The 20,749-nt window shown below is 39.3% G+C and overlaps 1 protein-coding gene across 3 annotated transcripts in view; it reads right to left on the reverse strand.

Moving 5' to 3' along the window:
• CEP162 (centrosomal protein 162) overlaps positions 1-20,462 on the reverse strand; it is a 108,969-nt gene extending 88,507 nt beyond the window's left edge. For 2 of the 3 annotated variants that reach the window (XM_047760495.1, XM_047760476.1), the window contains exons 1-3: positions 20,201-20,462; positions 18,846-18,961; positions 2,263-2,374 (exon numbers count right to left, since the gene is read on the reverse strand). In XM_047760495.1, coding sequence (XP_047616451.1) covers positions 2,263-2,374; positions 18,846-18,902 — 169 coding nt within the window. In that variant the 5' untranslated portion in view covers positions 18,903-18,961; positions 20,201-20,462. The other variant, XM_047760485.1, reaches the window with a different exon arrangement.
• Positions 20,463-20,749: the final 287 nt, after the last annotated feature.

A 20,749-nucleotide genomic window follows, 5' to 3' on the forward strand; every position in this document is an offset into this window, starting at 1 on the left:
GTCAATGGTCAGACCACACTTGCCTTCACAGGTCAGGGGTTAAGATTTTGTTCTTCATTCTAAAAACACTAGAAAACACTGGAAAAGTTAAACAGTATCAAACTCTCTTTAACCCTAACAGTATGTTTTAAAAAACCGATATATGCAAAAAGTAAATAACTACATTGTGAGATATAAAGATTAGAAAAGTAACAATTTGCTTAGAAGGAAGCCTTATTAAGAAGTTATAAATTCTAACTTCAATTTTCTAATTAGTCCAAATTATTTTACAGCTCTGTGTGAATAATGGTTTTAATGGAGCTCATAACTTCCACACAGCTGGAGAAAACCAGGAGACATTTCTGCAGGTACCTCACGTGAAAACACCACCCAAGGTCGGGGTGCCAACATGGCGTCTGCCCAGGGTCTAACCCCAATTCTGAAGCTGGGCCAGGGCTCTGAGCCACAGCCTCTAACCTTCTGACTAATACAATGGAAACCAAGATCAGACTTAGTTATTTATAAAGAAGAGAATAACCAGTAAGAAAATTAGATAGTTTCACCTTTCACGCAGAATATTTTATCCTTATGGCAACTGAAAGAAAATGTGAAATAGCTCCATGTTGATGTTTAAATGGCATCTAAGATTGGGAATGCACTTCTCTCCTCAAAAAAGGGTGTTCAGGAGTTCCCGTCGTGGCGCAGTGGTTAACGAATCCGACTAGGAACCATGAGGTTGCGGGTTCTGTCCCTGCCCTTGCTCAGTGGGTTAATGATCCGGCGTTGCCGTGAGCTGTGGTGTAGGTTGCAGACGCGGCTCGGATCCCGCGTTGCTGTGGCTCTGGCGTAGGCCGGTGGCTACAGCTCCGATTGGACCCCTAGCCTGGGAACCTCCATATGCTGCGGGAGCAGCCCAAGAAACAGCAACAACAACAACAAAGGACAAAAAGACAAAAAAAAAAAAGGGTGTTCAATTCTCCCTTAGAAGCGTCTATACTTTGATGGCAGAAATCATATTTTATCTTTGCATACCAGTGCCTAGTACTCAAAATATAACATGATCTCAATAAATGCCTGTGATTAAACCAGGGACTAGGTTATGCCCCTGGGCAGAAAAACTTCTCCCCTGTGTTTTAATGGACATTGTCAAAGTTTCCTTCTTAAGTATCATTTGCATCTTTTACTAATCAAATCCACTCTGATTGATACATTCTTTTAAAAATATTTTAGTATCTTTAGTCAGGTTATATTATATAAGTGTTGGTTTAGAACCCATCCTTTCCCTTTAGGGTGAGTTTGCATATTCTACCTCTCATTCATTACTTTCTAGGAAAGATATTTTAACGCTAATTAAGTCTTAAATCTTTGGCAACTATTTCAATAGCACTTAGTCATATAACATTGTTTTCAAGCACAATAGGGGGAAAGATTCTAAAAAGGAATTCTTCCTATGCAAACTTTTGCGTGGTTTATGGATTTATGAAAAAAACAATTTTTCAACTAGACAACTACTTATTGTACAGTGTTAAGAAAAAAAAGAAGTGACTATCAAATTTACTATAACATTTGCTTGTTAAATATTTATTATTTACTGTTGAGGGTCAGGGAGTACTAGTAAAAAGAAGAGATAGAAATCAGTTCATTACATGGTGCTTACTGATCCACAAATAGGGCAAATACAGGTACTTAATAGAGATAGTCTGGGGGTCCTCTTACTGATATGGTAATGTTCATATTATAGTAGGTAAACTAAAGAAAATGTTCAAGAGAGCAATTTCCCATTTGTAAAGACGTGACCAGGAATAGTTCTGGGAAAGGTATACACATGTGCTAGACAGGATCGATAATGAGTTATCATTAAGGCAAAACATTATTTTTTTTCTACTGTTATTTAACAGAAAGGGATACCAAAATCTATAGACTTGTTAAAACCTTTCCAATGTAAAGATATTAATATTTTTTGTGAGAATATTTTAGTAAATCACCTTAAATCAATGTACCATTAAACATGATAATATGTAAATACATCTGAATTATTCACCATCATAATTTGAGTTAATGTTATCACAATGTAAAGCAATCTGATAAATATAGAACCACAGATTCTCAATTATATAAGAAATATAAAATATGGTTAAGTAAAATGAAAATCAATTCAAACCTCAAAAGTTCACACTGTTAGTATTACTTTCCTTATAGCAGAGTAAGAAAAAATTCAGAATTAAATCTTGACTGCCCCCTTGTGGTCAAATAATTTAAAAATTAAAGATCAGCAATATTTACCACCATCATCAAATTCATCTTCAGTTATCCACCATGGCACTGTATCTTTCTTCTGCACTTCTTTAGGTTTTCTAGGTGTTTTGTTTGAATTTTCAAAAGAATCATCTGAAAGCTGAATCAGACATAAGCTACTGAATTTTAAATTTAAGAATCTCAGATTTATCACTAAAAATGTTTCTCTTAGTTCTTTCACAGTTCCACTAGCACAGAAATATTCTCAGCAATAACATATAAATTCATATTTCAAGACATATGTAGCCAAAATAAGATAAACATCAAGAATATATCTCTGGGGGTTCCCACTGTGGCTCAGTAATGAGCCTGACTAGCATCCCTGAGGATGTGGGTTCAATCCCTGGCCTTGCTCAGTAGGTTAAGGATCCGGCATTGCCGTGAGCTGTGGTGTAGGTCATAGATGTGGCTCAGATCCTGTGTTGCTGTGGCTGTGGTGTAGGCTGGCAGCTGCAGCTCTAATTTGACCCCTAGCCTAGGAACTTCCATATGCCATGGGTGTGGCCCTAAAAAGAGAAATCTCTGAACATTGATTGATTTTATACATAGAATTAAACAAGAAGACTAACCAAGGAGAAAAACATCAATAATAACAACAAAGAAATAAAGAAAGCTTGATCAAGAATAAACAACTATTGAGCAAAATCACCTAGTATCACTCCAGAAGAACATAAAATTCTAAGATTGGTAAGAACTGAGTGTCAGAAGTTTACCAGAGAAATTACCACTTATCACAGTGATTAACAAACTTTAACAAACTTATTTGTCCTCTTCTACTCTTCAGGTCCAAATGTTACTACAATCCTAAATCCCCACTCTAACCTCCAACTTACCTCCCCTACTCTCAGCCAACAACTTGGCCTTTCTCTTTACTGAGAAAATGAAGACTTTCAGCCAAAAACCACCCTCCATCCCCTCACCCCACCACTAAACTTGCCTGTTAAGACATTACTTTCCTCTCTGTGAAAAGAAATTCTTTCCTCCACTCCAAGGAGAACCTGCAGAGGGCTCACTCCCACTTGCCGGGTTCTCACTTCCTTGGTTATCCCCCAGCCACCCTGCATCCTCACCCACCTCCTCTCTCACCCTCCTTGCCCCAGGTTATAAACCAGCTCATTGCTGCATCCCCAGGGCCCAGCACAGCACCTGGCACAGTCACAGAATGAAAGAATAAACACTCAAGTCAACTCTACTTTTAAATAAACAAACATAAACCACAACAAAGCAAAACAAACAAACTAAACACCTTTCATTCTACCCATCACTTTATATATATATAAATATGTAAATACATATATTTATACTTAACATATATATGTGTGTATATATATTTGTATATGTATAATATACATATATTCTACAACTTCTCAAGTTCACTGCTCAACCAACTTTTTTTTTTTTTTGCTTTCTTGGGCTGCTCCCGTGGCATATGGAGGTTCCCAGAATAGGGGTCGAATCGGAGCTGTAGCCACCGGCCTACGCCAGAGCCACAGCAACACGGGATCTGAGCCACGTCTGTAACCTACACCACAGCTCAGGGCAACGCCGGAACCTTAACCCACTGAGCAAGGCCAGGGATTGAACCCGCACCTCATGGTTACTAGTTGGATTCGTTAACCACTAAGCCACGACAGGAACTCCTGCTCAACCCTTTAATATCTGGTTCCAGGGGCAGCAAGAAGATGGCAGAGGAGTAAGATGTGAGACTCACTTCTCACCTACTTGCACAACAAATACACTGAAAATCCATCTACATATAGAATTTTTCACACAGAAAATTTGATGAATGCTGAAAAAAGACCTTAGGATTCTGATAGAGCAAGAAAAACTTTACACAACTGGGTAACATAAAAGAAAGAATGATCAAGTGGGATTCATTCCAGGGATGCAAGTCAGCATCATACACTGTTTCAACAAACTAAAAAATAAAAACCATATGATCATCTCAAGAGATACAGAAAAAACTTCTGACAAAATTTAACACCCATTTCTGATAAAAACTCTCCAGAAAGTGGGCATGGAGGGAAACTACCTCAACATAATAAAAGCCATATACAACAAACCCACAGCTAACATCATTCTCAATGGTGAAAAACTGGAAGCATTTCCACTAAGATCAGGAACAAGACAAGGATGTTCACTTTCACCACTGTTATTCAACATAGTTTTGGAAGTCCTAGCCATGGCAGTCAAAGAAGAAAAATAAAAGGAATCCAAATTGGAAAAGAAGAAGTAAAGCTATCACTATTTGCAGATGACATGATACTATACCTAGAAAATCCTAACATACTATCAGGAAACTGTTAGAGCTCATCAATGAATTCTGTAAAGCTGCAGGATATAAAATTAACAAACAGGAATCTATTGCAGTTCTATATACTAACAGTGAAAGATCAGAAAGAGAAATTAGAGAAACCATCCCATTTACCATCATTTCATTCTTTTATCAAAAAGAATAAAATACCTAGGAATAAACCTACCCAAAGAGACAAAAGACCTGTACTCTGAAAACTACAAGACACTGATGAAAGAAATCCAATATGACATAAACAAATGCCAAGTTATACCATGCTCTTGGATTGGAAGAATCAATATTGTCAAAATGACTATACTACCAAAGAAAATCTACAGATTCAAAGCAACCCTTATCAAATCACCAATGACATTCTTCACAGAACTGGAACAAAATATTTTAAAATTTGTATGGAAACACAAAAGACCCCCAGTAGCCAAAGCAATATTGAAAAAGGAAAAAGGAACTGGAGGAATCAGGCTCCCTGACTTCAGACTATACCACAAAGCTAGTCATCAAAACAGTATGGTATTGGCATAAAACCAGAAAGACAGCTCAATGGAACAGGACTGAAAGCCCAGAAATAAACCCAAGCACCTATGGTCAACTAATCTATGACAAAGGAGGCAAGAATGTACAGTGGAGGGAAGACAGTCTCTTCAATAAGTGGTGCTGGGAAAAATGCACAGGTTCATGTGAAAGAATGAAATTAGGAGTTCCCCTTGTGGCGCAGCAGAAACGAATCTGACTAGTAACCACAAGGTTATGGGTTCAATCCCTGGCCTCAATCAGTGGGTTAAGGTTCTGGCATTGCTATGAGCTGTGGTGTAGGTCACAGACATGGCTCAGATCCCACACTGCTGTGGTTGTGGCTACAGCTCCAATTTGACTCCTAGCCTAGGAACCTCCATAGGTCATGGTTGCAGTCCTAAAAAGCCAAAAAAAAAAAAAAAAAGCCAGGAAAAAAAAAAGAATGAAATCAGAACATTTTCCAACACCATATACAAAAATAAAATGGATTAAAGACCTAATGGATCAAAACGGATTAAAGACCTAAATGTAAGGCCAGATACTGTAAAACCCCTGGAGGAAAATAGGCAGAACACTGTTTTTCATAAATCACAGCAATATCCTGTTTGATCCACCTCCTAGAATAATGAAAATAAAACCAAAAACCAATGGGACCTAGTTAAACTCAAAAGCTTTTGCACAACAAAGGAAATCATTAAAAAAATGAAAAGGCAACTCATAGAATGGGAGAAAATCTTTGCAAATGATACAACTGATAAGGGCCTAATCTCCAAAGTATACAAATAGCTAATACAACTCAACAACAACAAAACAAACAACCCAGTTGAAAAATGGGCAGAAGACCTAAAGAGACATTTCTCCAAATAAGACATATGTTTGGCCAGTAGGCACATGAAAAAAATGCTTAACATCTAATTACTAGAGAAGTGCAAATCAAAACTACAATGAGGTACCACCTCACACAGGTCAGAGTGGCCATCATTAACAAGTCAACAAAAAACAAATGCTTGAGAGGGTGTGGAGAAAAGGGAACCCTCCTTTACTGTTGGTGAGAATGTAACTTGGTACAACTGCTAATGAAAAATAGAAACGGGGTTCCTCAGAAAACCAAATATGGAACTACCATATGATCAGGAGTTCCCATTGTGGCTCAGCAGAAAGGAATCTGACTAGTATCCATGAGGACAAAAGTTTGATCCCTGGCCTCCCTCAGTGGGTTAAGGATCTGGTGTTGCTGTGAGCTGTGGTGCAGGTCAGAGACGCAGCTCTGATCTGGCCTTGCTGTGGCTGTGACGTAGGCCAACAGCTACAGCTCTGATTCAACCCCAGTCCTAAAAAGACCAAAAAAAAAAAAAAAAAAGAGCAACTACCATATGACCCATCAATCCCACTCCTGGGCATATATTTGGACAAAACTTTTGTTCAAAAAGATACATGCACCCCTATGTTCAATGCAGCACTAATTCAAAATAGCCAAGACATGGAAACGACCACCTAAATGTTTATTGACAATTGAATGGATTAAGAAGATGTGGTAGATATACAAAATAGAATACTATTCAGCCATAAAAAGAACAAAATAATGCCATTTGCAGCAACATGGATGCAACTAGAGATTCTCATACTAAGACAGACAGAAAGAGAAAGACAAATTCCATATGATATCACTTATATGTAGAATCTAAAATATGGTACAAACAATTCTATCCACAAAACAGGAACAGATCATGGACATGGAGAGCACACTTGTGGTTGTCGGAGGGTTGGGGGAGGAAGTGGGATGGATGGGGAGTTTGGGGTTAGTAGATGCGAACTACTACATTTAGAATGAGTAAGCAGTGAGGTCCTACCTTACATCATAGGGGATATATCAAATCTCTTGCGGTAGTACATGATGGAAGATAGTGTATGAGAAAAAGAATGGATATATATGAATGGGTCACTATGCTGTAGAGCAGAAATTGACACCACACTGTAAATCAACTATAATAGAAATAAATACATAAAAATAAAATAAAATCTGGTTCCCATCCAAAATAGCTCTCCTCCAGGCACCAAAGGCCTCTTGACCGCCACAATTAAAGGTCCACTGTCGGTCATCTCTCTGATCACACCATAGTATTTGACATGGTGACCAACTTTCACTTCCCGAAACCCTCTCCTTTTGATTCCATAGCACCATTTCCCCCAAGCCACATTTTGTTGCTGTGACCTTCTCTAACTAATTCTAATAGCTCTTGGCCCCTTTGCTCTTCCATCTCTCCTCCCTTTTCCCTTTGACATGAGACCTCCCCAAGACTCTGCCCTTGGTCCTTTTTATTCTTTTTCAAACTCTGGCTCCTCAGACTAAAGCTGTCCACTTTTGAATACCCTATGTAGTCCCTCAACTAGGACACTGTGAGCTGTGTGACTTTTCAAACTTCCGAGATGACTACACACATGCTTCCACCTGCCAACCAAACAACCCTACCTCAGTGATTGTAAAAATGTCATTTTAAATGTTCAAAGAGAACTCACTATCTTCCCTAACCACCAGGCAGGAAGAGAGGAGGAAGGAAGAAAGAATATTCTTCACTTCATCTGAATTTTATTTGCATCATCTTCCAGTCTCTAATTTCACTGTCACCTTGAAATGTTCCATTTCTCTCTTTTACATCTTTCCCTGTCTATCAAATTCAGATAATCTGCCTCAGATTCAGTCTATTCCTCCTAAACCCACAGAGGCGTGTGAAAGGACTCTAAGTTTTTGAAGCCAGAAAGATCCAAGTTCAAATTTTAACTTCAAAATATGCTAGTTCTGTTGCTTAGGGAAAATCGTGCCTCTTTTCAGTTTATACATCTGTAAAATAGCCAATAGTTAACACTGACCCTGCATGGTTATGGGAAAGATCAGAAAAAGAAATAAAAGAATGCCTGCTCTACTGTCTAACACACAGTAGGTATTCTAACTTCCAACCATCTTTCACACTGCTTTTCAGGCTACTACTATTAAAAACAAAATGAAACAAAAAAGCTCCCCCCACCCCACCAACAGTTAATAACAATGTTGGTGAGGTCACAAAAAATTGGAACTCTAATATTACGAACACATGGCTGGTGAGAGAGTAAAATCGCAACAGCCACTTAGAAAATGGTCTGGTAGTTCCTCTTACGGTTAAACAAAGAGCTACTATGTGACCTAGCATTTCCACTCTTAGGTATATTCACAAGAGAAATGAAAACACACAACCACAAAAAAACCTGTACATGATTGTCACAGCAGCATTATTCATAACTGCCAAAAATGGAAAGAACTCAAATGTACATCAACTGATAAGCAGGTGAACAAAATGTGGTAAATCCACACAATGGAATACTATTCAGCTATAAAAAAGGAATGATGTACTGAGAGATCCCACAAAATGGATAAGCCTTTAAAACGTTATGGTAAATGGAACATGTCACATATTATATGATTCCATTTCTGTGAAGTGCCTATAATAGCATATCGTTAGAGACAGAAAGGAGATTACTGATGCCTAAGGCTGAGGAAGGGAGTAACTGATGGGTACAGGGTTTCTCTCTGGGGTGATGAAAATGTCCTGTAAGTGCCTATGGTGATGGCTGCATTATTCTGTGAATATACTAAAAACAACTGGATTGAACTTTAAATGGATGGTATGGTATGTGATATTTCAATAAAGCTATTAAAAAGAAAAGCTGGTCCCACCAACCTCCTTAAAAATAAAGATATGTAAATCTTATCTTTGAACAAACTGGTGGAAGAGATTATCAAAATGATCAAGCTATCATCACAACTCTAGTACTTTTCATTGTTAAAAATGAGATACTGCCTTACTCAAAGCTCTATCATGAGATAAGAGCTTATATGAGATGAGGCTGAATATGAGAAAATAGAGACAGAAAGAAGTGGAGATTTCTAGAAAGGTGATAAATGAGAAGAAAAACAACTGGCCTGTACTGCTTTTTATCTTTTGAAATGAACATACTTCCTATAGATTTGATTTTCAAAATGTTTTCCGATGGGAAGTAAGACTCATATTCTGAGTGTCTATTACGTCCTGTAGTTGGTAGATGCTTTTTCTAATTCTTACAACAATCCTAAAAAGTAGGCATTATTTTTCCTGCTAGACAATGAAACTGAGGTTCTTCCTCCTACACCATGAATCAAATTCCCGTAACGAACAAGAATTTAGTATCATAGTTTAAAATGCAACTCTCCTAAATGTTCTACAAGGCCTCTCCATTTATAGAAATAACAGGATGTGGTGTGATCCTCTAATTTATTCTATCAGCAAATACTTATTAGGCACCTACTAGGTACCACAGCTATAGCAATAAATGCACAGCCAGAGGAAGATCAAGATGGTCATGGAGGTACCTCCCCCCATGAGCACATCAAAAAATCACCTACACGTGCAGCAATTCTCATTGAAAACAAACTGAAGTCTGGCACAAAAGCTCTTATATGATCAAGGCGGTAGGAGAGATCCACATGGAATTGGGTAGGGAGGGAAGAAAAACAATGAGGTCAGGTCTTGTGCCTGACAGAGGAGAAACAGAAAAGGAGGGGGATTAAGACTTGAAGATTCACCCTGGGGAGTGGGTGGTTTGAAACACCTATCAGGAGCCCCAGTTCTGTAGTCTGACACTGGGAAGATGAGTCTCCTTAGCTGGCTAGAAAACTGCCCTGGCCAACAGCAGGACTGTAGGAAATCTAGACTCTGCTTGTGAAGAGTGTGTACATGCTTGCTTACTCCCCAACAAGGTAAAGGAAAGACACTGAACTGCCTGGGATCCTGGCTGGTTTCTGTGACTGGTCCAGCCCAAGCCAAAGCCCCACTTCAGCCCTCTCCAACACAGCTCCACCCAAGGGGAAGGCTGCTGTGGCTGAGGAAATTGTGGAGCAGTAGGGGGTGGAGCTGTCTCAGACCCAGCACAGCCCCTGAACAGGGCAAGAGCAGATACTGGCAGTCACAGGGGCAACAGATAGGGAGCAGTCTGGACCTATGACCAATGCTAGGACCACCCCAATGCATGCCCTGGGCCACACTAGGAACCCACTCTGGCCCTTCCTACTCCAGCACTGCTCCCCTCCGGGGCAAAGGTGCCAATTCTGGGAGAGGTGAAAGCTCACAATAGAGGGAAAAGAACCAGCTGGGACCTGACTCTTAGGGCTTCTGCTCCAGCAACTTGGGACCTGAACCCTGCCTCCAATAGGATGTTGACCACTGAGCAGATAGGTATTGGATCACAAATGGCTATGGCGTCACCCATCCATCACCAATCCCACCTCCCACGGGGGTGATAGCTGCTAGTACACCCTAGGGAAAGACAGGACTCCTGCCCAAATGGGATCCAGCTCTCTCATCAAAGCCGCTGGACACCCAGACTGAAAAGGGACATTCCCACAAAGGGACACTCCTTCAAAATGGGCACAGGTAACTGTATCGCCTAATTTAATAGAGCTAGAGAAAGCTAAACAAAATAAGATAGGAATGTTCTCAGATGTTCAAATGAAAGACCAAGGAAAAAAACCTAACAAAATAGAGGAAAATAATTTACCAGATAAAGAGTTCAAAGCATTAGTAATAAGAATACCAACTAAATTAGAAAAAAAGAACAGATGAATACACTGAGAATTTTAACAATAAACTAGAAAATACAAAAAAAAAAAAGAACCAGTCACAACTGATGAATACAATAACTGAAATAAAAAATACAATAGAAGGGGAGTTCCTGCTGTGGCACAGTGGATTAAAGGATACAGCATAGGTTGCAGCTGTGACTTGGACTGAATTCCTGGCCTAGGAACTTCAATATGCCACAAGTACAGCCATTAAAAAAAAGAAAAGAAAAAGAAAAGCTAGAAGGAATTAACAGAGACTAGGTGCTACAAAAGAACATATAAATGATCTGGAAGATAGAATAATGAAAATCACCCAATCAGACAGGAAAAAGAAAAACAAATTTTTAAAAAAAGGTTGAGGGATTTCTGAGACAATGTCAAGTACAGCAACCTTCAGAGAAAGGGGAGGTCAAAAATGTATTTGATGAATTTATGGCTGAAAACTACCCAAACCTGAAGTAAAACAGATACCCAGGTATGGGAGGGCACGAAGAGTCCCAAACAAAATGAATCCAAACAGACCCATATCAGAACATATCATAATTAAAATGGTAAAAGAGAATTATAAAAGCAGCAAGAGCAAAAGAAAGTATAACATTTAAGGAAACCCCCATAAGGTTATCAGCTGATTTTTCTGTAGAAACTCTGCAGACTAGAGGAAGTGGCAAGATACAATTAAAGTGCTGAAAAGGGAAAAAGCTACAACCTAGGATACTCTATCCAGCAAGATTATCATTCAGAATTGAAGGAAAGATGAGGAACTTCTCAGACAAGCAAAGACTAAAATATTTCATCAATACTAAAACTGATTCTAAAAGCATTAAAGGGAGTTCCCGTCGTGGCGCAGTGGTTAACGAACCCGACTAGGAACCATGAGGTTGCGGGTTCGGTCCCTGCCCTTGCTCAGTGGGTTAACGATCCGGCATTGCTGTGAGCTGTGGTGTAGGTTGCAGACGCAGCTCGGATCCCGCGTTGCTGTGGCTCTGGCGTAGGCTGGTGGCTACAGCTCCGATTCGACCCCTAGCCTGGGAACCTCCATATGCCGTGGGAGCAGCACAAGAAATAGCAAAAAGACAAAAAAATAAATAAATAAATAAAAAATAAAAGCATTAAAGGGTCTTCTTAGTGGAAAAAGCTACAACAGGAAGAATCTGTAGGAAAGGAAAAAAATCCACAAGGAAAGGCAAATATATAGCAAAGACTGTGGATCAACCATTTAAATAAGCTAGTACTAAGACTGAAAGACAAAAAAAACCCCATAAAATTAACTATAATTACAATAAACAGTGAAGGAGTAAACATGAAGATGTATGGATGACATAACACAAAAACACAAAATGTTGACGAGGAGGGGAAAAAACATAGATCTTTTAGAATGTGTTTGAACTTAAATGACTACCAGTGTAAAACAAGTAGATGTAATTATAGGTATACATATATGAACCCCATGGTAACCACAAATCAAAAGTCTACAGAAAAACCAGACAGAAAGGAAGACAAACATACTTAAAAAAAAAATGCACCTGGAGTTCCTATTGTGGCACACCAGAAATGAATCTAATTAGTTTCCAAGAGGATGTGGGTTCAATCTCTGGCCTGGGATCCAGCGTTGCCATGAGCTGTGGTATAGGCTGAAGATGTGGCTCAGATCTGGCATTGCTATGGCATAAGTCGACAGCTGTAGCTCCGATATGACCCATAGCCTTGGAACCTCCATATACCGCAGGTGCAGCCCTAAAAAAAAAAGAAAAGAAAAAAGAAAAAGCATCAAATCACAAGGGAAAAAACAAAAAGGAGTTACTTAGGAGCACTGTAACTGCTGTGGTATAGGTTCAGTCCCTGGCTTGGGAACTTTTCCATGCTGTGGGTGTGGCAAAAAAAAAAAAAAAAAAAAGAATTGCTTCAATCAAAAGGCAGAGTGGCTAATTAGACAAAAAAACCAAGACCCATTTATATGCTCCTTACAACAGACTCACTTCAGAGATAAAGACATACACAGATTGAAAGTGAGTGGTTGAAAGAAGTTATTCCATGCAAATGGAAACAAGAAAGCTGGGGTAGCAGTAATGATGTGAGACAAAATAGACTTTAAAATAAAGTCTACAATAGAAGACAAATAGAGCATTATATAATGATAAAGGAATCAAAACAAGAAGAGGATACTTCTTAAAATATATGCACCTAAATATATAAAGCAAATACTTACACACACAAATGGAGAAACTGACAATACAATAATAACAGGGAAATTAACACCCCACTTAAATCAATGGACAGATCATCCATACAGAAAATCAATAAGGAAAGAGTGTTCTTACCATCATTAATAAGTCTATAAATAACAAATGCTGAAGAGGGTGTGGAGAAAAGGGAACTCTCCTACACTGTTGTGGGAGTGTAAATTTGTGCAATCACTATGGAAAACAGTACGGAGGCTCCTCTGAAAACTAAAAACAAAATTAGCATATGATCCAGCAATCCCACTTCTGGTCATATATCCAGAGAAAAGCATAATTCAAAAAGATATATGCACACCCCTATGTTCACAGAAACACTGTTCACAATAGCCAAGACATGAAAAAAACCTAAATGTCCACTGAAAGATGAGCAGGTTAAGATGGTATATACACAATGGAACACTGCTCAGCCATAATAAATGAAATAATGCTATTTGCAACAACATGGATGCAACTAGAGATTATCATACTAATTGAATTAAGTCAGAAGGAAAAAGACAAATACCATATGATATCATATATATACGGGACTCTAAAATATAGCACAATGAACCCATCTATAAAACAGAAACAGACTCACAGACATAGAGAATAGACCTGGGGTTGTCAAGTCGGGGGAAGGTATATGATGGACAGGGAGTTGGGTGTTAGTAAATATAAACTATTAAATTTAGAATGGATAGGCAGCAGTGACCTACTGCATAGCACAGGGAACTATATCCAATCTCCTGGGACAGACCATGATGGAAAATATATATATGTATGACTGAGTCACTTTGCTATACAGCAGAAATTGGTACTACACTATAAATCAACTATACTTTAATTACAAAATATATTAATAGGAAATAGTGGCCTTAGATAACAAACTAGACCAACTGGACTTAATAGATATCTACAACATATCCCACCCAAAAACAAGAGAATATACATTCTTTTTAAGTGCACATGGAACATTCTCCAGGATAGATCACATGTGAGGCCATACAACAAGTCTCACAAATTTAAGAGGACAAAAATTATATCAAGCATTTTTTTTCTTCTGATCACAACAGTATAAAACCAAAAATCAACTGCAGGAAAAAAGTGGGAAACAAAAATATGTGGAGACTAAATAATATGCTACTAAAAAACCGATGGGTCCAAAAAAACCAACCCCCCCCCCAAAAAAAATGGGTCAATGAAGAAATCAGAGAGGAAAACAAAAATGAAAACTTAACTTTCCAAAATTACGGGCCAGAGGAAAAACAATTCTAAGAGGTACATTTACAGAGATACAGCACTACCTCAAAAAAAAAGAAAAATCTCAAACAACCTAATCCACCACCTGAAGAAATAAAAAGAACAAAGGCCAAAGTCAGTAGAAGGAAGGCAGTAATAAATATCACAGAGGAAATAAATAGAGAACACCCCCCAAAACAATGGAAAATATCAATGAAACCAAGAGCTGATTTTTTGAAGACAAATAAAAATTGATAAGCCTCTAGCCAAACTCATCTAGAAAAAGAGAACCCAAATAAACAAAATAGGAAATGAAAGAGAACAATGAAAGAAAATCCTAAGAGAATACGAGTTATATGCCAACAAACTGGACAACCTAAGAAATGGATAAATTTCTAGAAGCATACAATCTTCCAAGAGTGAATCAGGAAGAAACAGACAATTTGAACAGACATTCAGTAGTAGTGTACCTTAATTAGTAACCAAAAATTCCAAGCAGACAGAATCCCAGGACAGGACAGCTTCACAAGGGAACTTTGCCAGAGCTAATACCAATTCTTCTCAAACTATCCAGAAACTGAAGAGGAGGGAACATGCCCAAATTCATTCCAACCAAATTCAAACCAGACAAAAACATTACAAAAAAAGAAAATTGCAGGCCAGTATCTCTGATGAATATAGATGCAAAAATCAACAAAATACTGTCAAAGTTAATTCAACAATATATAAAAAGGATCATACACCATAATCAAACGGAATTTACCCCAGGGATACAAGGATGGTTCAATATTTCCAAGTCATTCAATGTGATAAAACACATTAACAAACCACATGATCATCTCAATAGATGCAGAAAAAGCATTTGACAAAATTCAACCTCCATTCATGATAAAAACTCTCATCAAAATTGGCACCCCAACTCTTATCTCAACACAGTAAAAGCTACTTACTACAAACCCACAGTTAATATCATACTCTCTGATGAAAAGCTAAAAGCTTTTCCTCTAAAATCAGGAATGAGATAAGAATGCCCACTCTCACCACTTCTATTTCACATGATACTGGAAGTCCTAGCCACCACAATCAGACAAGAAATAAAAGGCATCCAAATTGAAAGAGAAGTAAAACTGTCAGTATTTGCATGTGACATGATACTACATTAAAATACCCCTATAGTTTTCACCAAAAAACTCTTAAAATTAATCAATGGATTAAGTAAAGTTGCAGGATGCAAGATTAATACAGAAAAATCTGTTGCTTTTCTATAAACTAATAATGAACTATAAGAAAGATAAAGGAAACAATCCTGTTTAAAACTGCACAAGAGGGAGTTCCCTTCATGGCTCAGTGGTTAACGAACCTGACTAGGATCCATGAGGATGCAGGTTTGATCCCTGGCCTCGCTCAGCAGGTTAAGGATCTGGCATTGCCAAGAGCTGTGGTGTAGGTGGCAGACGTGGCTTGGATCCCGTGTTGCTGTGGCTGTGGTGTAGGGCGGCAGCTGCAGCTCTGATTCAACCCCTAGCCTGGGAACCTTCCATATGCTGTGGGTGGGGCCCTAAAAAAGCAAAAAAAAAAAAAAAAAGAAAGAAAATAAAACTGCATAAGAATAAAATACCTAGGAATAAACTTAACCAAGGAGATGAAGACTATAGCCTGAAAACTATAAAACATTGATGAAGGAAACTGAAGACAATATGATGAAAACACATCCTATGTTCACTGATTGGAAGAATTAATACTGCTAAAATACCCACACTATCCAAAACAACCTACAGATTTAATGCAATCTCTATCAAAATACCCATGACATTTTTTCACAGAACTAGATGAAATAATCCTAAAATTTTTACGAAACCACAAAAGACCCTGAATAGCCAAAGCAACCTTGAGAAAAAAGAGCAAAACTGAACATATTAGGCTCCCTGATTTCAGACTATACTGGAAAGCTATAACAATTACAACAGTGTGGTATTGACCCAGCATGGTATTGACTCACACATCCACAGAACAAAAGAAAGCCCAGAAATAAACCCATGCACTTATGGTCAGTTAGCCCACAACAAAGGAGGCAAGAATATACAATGGAGAAAAGACAATCTCTTCAATAAGTGGTGCTAGGAAAACTGGACAGCTACATGTATTAGAATAAAATTGGGGAGTTCCCTGGTGGCTCAGTGGATTAAGGATCTGGCATCGTCATTGCTGTGGCTTAGGTTTGATCCCTGATTCCAGAACTTCCACATGCTGCAGGCATGGCCAAAAATTAAAATTAAAAAAAAATTTAGTCTTAAAAAAATGAAATTAGAACATTTTTCTCATACCACATACAAAAATAAACTCAAAATGGATTAAAGACCTAAATGTAAGACCTGAAACCATACAACTCCTAGAAGAAAACATAGGCAGAACACTGATGTAAACTGGAACAATATTTTTTGCATCTATCTCCTAAGATAAAGGAAACAAAAGGAAAAATAAACAAATGAGACCTAATCAAACTTAAAAGCTTTTGCCCAGCGAAGGTAACTATCAACAAAATGAAAAGATAATCTATGGAAACGGGAGAAAATATTTGCAAATTACCTGACCGACAAAGGATTAATACCCAAATACAGAAACAGGTCATACAACTCAGTATCAACCTCCCCCCCAAAAACCCAAACTGATTAAAAAATGGGAAGAAGACCTGAAAAGACATTTTTCCAAAGAAAATATACAGATGGCCATGAAGAGATGCTCAATACTGCTAATCATCAGGGAAATGCAAATCAAAACCTCAAAGAGATATCACCTCACCTCTGTCAACATAGCTATAAGTAACAAATGCTAGTGAGGATTTGGAGAAAAGGGAACACTTGTACACTTATAGTGGGAATGTAAATTGATGGAGCAGTAATGAAAAACAGTATAGAGGTTCCTCAAAAAACTAACAAACAAAAACCAACTAAAAACAGAACTATTACATGATCCATCAATTCCACTTCTGGGAAACATCCTAAGAAAACAAAAACACTAATTTGAAAAGATACATACACCCCAATGTTCAAAGCAGCATTATTTACAACAGTTAAGGTATAGAAGCCACCCAAAGGTCCATCAACAGATGAATGGATAAAGAAGATATGGCATACACACACATAAACACACACATGATGAAACATTACCTAACCATAAAAAGAATGAAACTTTGCCATTTGCAACATGGATGGACCTGGAGGGTATTGTGCTTAGTGAAATTAAGTCAGATAGAGAATGACTAACACTAATATAACAGATATGTGGAATCAAAAAATAAAACGAATGAATATAACAAAGCAGAAAAAGGCTACAAGGATATATTGTACAGCACAGGGAATATAGCCAGCATTTTATTATAACTTTAAATGGAGTATAATCTATAAAAATGTAGAATCACTATGATGTACACCTGAAACTAATATTATATTGTATATCAACAACAATTAAAAAGTACAACTGTCATGTCACAGACATTCATTCTTATAATGGGCCGTAGATAATAGAGCTTAACAAGTAAAATAATGAATGGTTCTAAGAGCTACACGGAGATTTAAGTACAAGTTATACTAAGAAGGGACTTGATGGTTACTTTTTTACTGGATCAGCAGAAAAAAAAAATCCTCTCTTAGGTAGTAATTTTTTTTTTTTTTTTTAAGTGGCTGAACCTGAGGCATATGGAAGTTCCCTGGGCCAGGAATTGAATCTGAGCTGCAGCTAAGACCTATGCTGTAGTTGTGGTAATGCTGGACCCTTTTTAACCCACTGTGCTGGGACAGGGATTGAACCTGCACCTCTCCAGCGACCCCAGCTGCTGCAGTAGGTTCTTAGTCCACTGTGCCTCAGTGGGAACTCCACGGGTAGTAATTTTTAAGAAGAGAACCAGGTAGAACAAAGCTCTTAATATGAAATGAGCTTTGCATATCTGCAGGAGAAAAAATGCTACTACTTCATGCATAAGGCGGAAGAGTTGTATAAAATTAGGGAGGTGGACCTGAGCAAAATCACCGGGTGCTTTGTAAACCACAGTAAGGAATTTGGATTCTATTTTTTATGTGATCGGAGGCCAACAGAGTGTTCTACATTGAAGAGGAACAGAGTCTGATTTTGCGCCAGACCATGCTCACTGCAGTGTGACAAAAGAATGCTGGGACTGTGCTTGGGAACTGCTGCAGGAGCTTACGTGACATGGTGCCCTAGACTAGGAGGGTGGCAGTGAGCAGGGAGAGAACTAGAGGGATGATAAATACATTCTGGAGAGAGATGACAGAGCTTGGTGATAGACTGATTGTGTCTTAGAGGTGAAAGCATCAAAGAACAAGTTTCTCTTTTTTTTTGTCTTATTGCTATTTCTTGGGCTGCTCCCGCGGCATATGGAGATTTCCCAGGCTAGGGATCTAATCGGAGCCGTAGCCACCAGCCTACGCCAGAGCCACAGCAACGCGGGATCCGAGCCGCATCTGCGACCTACACCACAGCTCACGGCAACGCCGGATCGTTAACCCACTGAGCAAGGGCAGGGACCGAACCTGCAACCTCATGGTTCCTAGTCGGATTCGTAAACCACTGCGCCACGATGGGAACTCCAGAACAAGTTTCTTATGACAAATCCGAAAAACAACTTTAAAAAATTTACACTTACCTCTTTCATGAACTGTTCAAACTCTTCATCTAGCTCTTCTTTGGAAGAGTGGGCCATTATCAATAATTTTCACTTCCCAAAGTAAACATTCCAAAGTATGTACACTGTTGGAAACACTAAATGGCAAGAGATCATAAATATCCTTTAAGAAAATCCATATCACATCATAAAAACAGCCAGACTTGAACTTCAGACATTTCTCTAGCATATACACACAGATATTGATTAAGACGCTGTACAGTGATTTCCAGTTCATTAATAAAACTTAACGTGGAAAATCAGCTTTCACAGTTTGCCTTGTACTTAGAATTCAGACCTATATTTTCATTCTTAACAACCAATTGTTAGAATAGCCTCCAAAACATTAAATCTTTGCACATTAGTGTGTATCTGTTAAAAAGTGTAAATTAACAAGTCCCAAAGACCTGCTTCCCTTTTGCAAAGCCCAGGACAGAGTTTGTGCTGCCTTACCATTCAGTTAGTTATCAATTCATACTAAAAGTTGCAAAACAGACTGTTTGCTTATATGGGGACGTTTCCAGATACAAATTTCTGGATTGACTTATTAAGATTTCGAATCTACCTGGAGTTCCGCTGTAGCACAGGGAGGTAAGGATCCAGTTTTGTCTCTGCAGCGGGTAAGGGTAAGGGTGGCTGCTGAGGAGTGGGTTCCATTACCCACCCACCGCGCCCCACCCCCACCTTACCCCTCCCGCCCCCAGCACAGTGAGTTAAGGATCCGAAGTTGCCCCAGCTGCAACTGAGATTCCATTCCTGGCTGGGAACTTACATATGCCGCATGTGCGGCCCCAAAAAAAAAGGTAGATTGACTCCACATAAAACAAAGCTAAAGGAGTATTCAAATTAAAACAAGTTATGTTTATTCTGAGAAAGGGAAAGTCAATAAAACTATGAAACGGTGACTTGCAACGCTAAACTCCCCCGTCTCCCTAAAGACTCAAACTTCGGATCTGCGCCAGCTTCTGGGTTGTAACTCCTAGAGGCAGCTAAAATTCGGCTTCCTTTTGCAGAGGCGGCCTACGTAGACCTGGACAATACTTTGCCCAACCTGCACAATAACAGCCCCTCCCTCTAATTTGCATTTCTGTTCAGTTCAGAGTGGCGCTGGTTAAGGTCTTGGCCCCAGATTCTGGGTTAAAGGCGGGTCCCACCCAAAGGGTCCCCGGCCCCGGGAAACGCGGGTTCCGGAGTCAGCAGGAAGACAAAGACGCACCTGCAAGGGAGCCAGGGCGGAGAAGGGGAGTGACCCGAAACTAAAACCCTGAGAAGCAGGTCTGAGCACAGTCTTGGCCCCACTCAGCCGAGCTGGAAGGTAGCATTCACGCCTCACCTACCTTCGCCTCTGAATTCCGCGCTTTTCCGGAGGTCGACCGGGGCACAGCAGTTGCCGGGGTAACAGACTTAAGCCGCCAGGTTTCAGGGTCACATGACCCAAACGTGTCACGTGGCTTGCGGCGCCAACTGAGAGCTGTTAGTGTGTTTTCCTCTGGGCCAGCGCAGGTTGGAGTGGCCGTGGCTCGGCCGAATAATCTGGCGGGTTAGGAGTCGTCGCTGCTGCAGCGCTAGAGACTCCTGGGCCCTCTCTGCGCTCCTTGGTTAGTGGATGCACGACGGGGTCACGAGAGCCGGAACAGGCGTGATGAGTGTGGCTGATCCACCCGTAGCTTCCTGGGAAATGTAGTTTAACTCCCTTGGTCCTTGTAGTTCCGCATTTCTCATCACTTCTCTTCCCCTCTTCCTAATCTTCCCCTCTCCTGTAGTTTCAGCTTTCTGCTCTCCAAGCGAAAGCCTAGAAAAAATTTAACTTATTGAGTGATTTCCTTTGCGTGCAAAGCGCTGTGTGGGCGTTGGTACACTCTAAGCTTTGCGGAAGAACTCTGTTG

This window comes from Phacochoerus africanus, chromosome 2 (assembly GCF_016906955.1).
Source record: "Phacochoerus africanus isolate WHEZ1 chromosome 2, ROS_Pafr_v1, whole genome shotgun sequence".
Classification (NCBI taxonomy): Eukaryota; Metazoa; Chordata; class Mammalia; order Artiodactyla; family Suidae; genus Phacochoerus; species Phacochoerus africanus.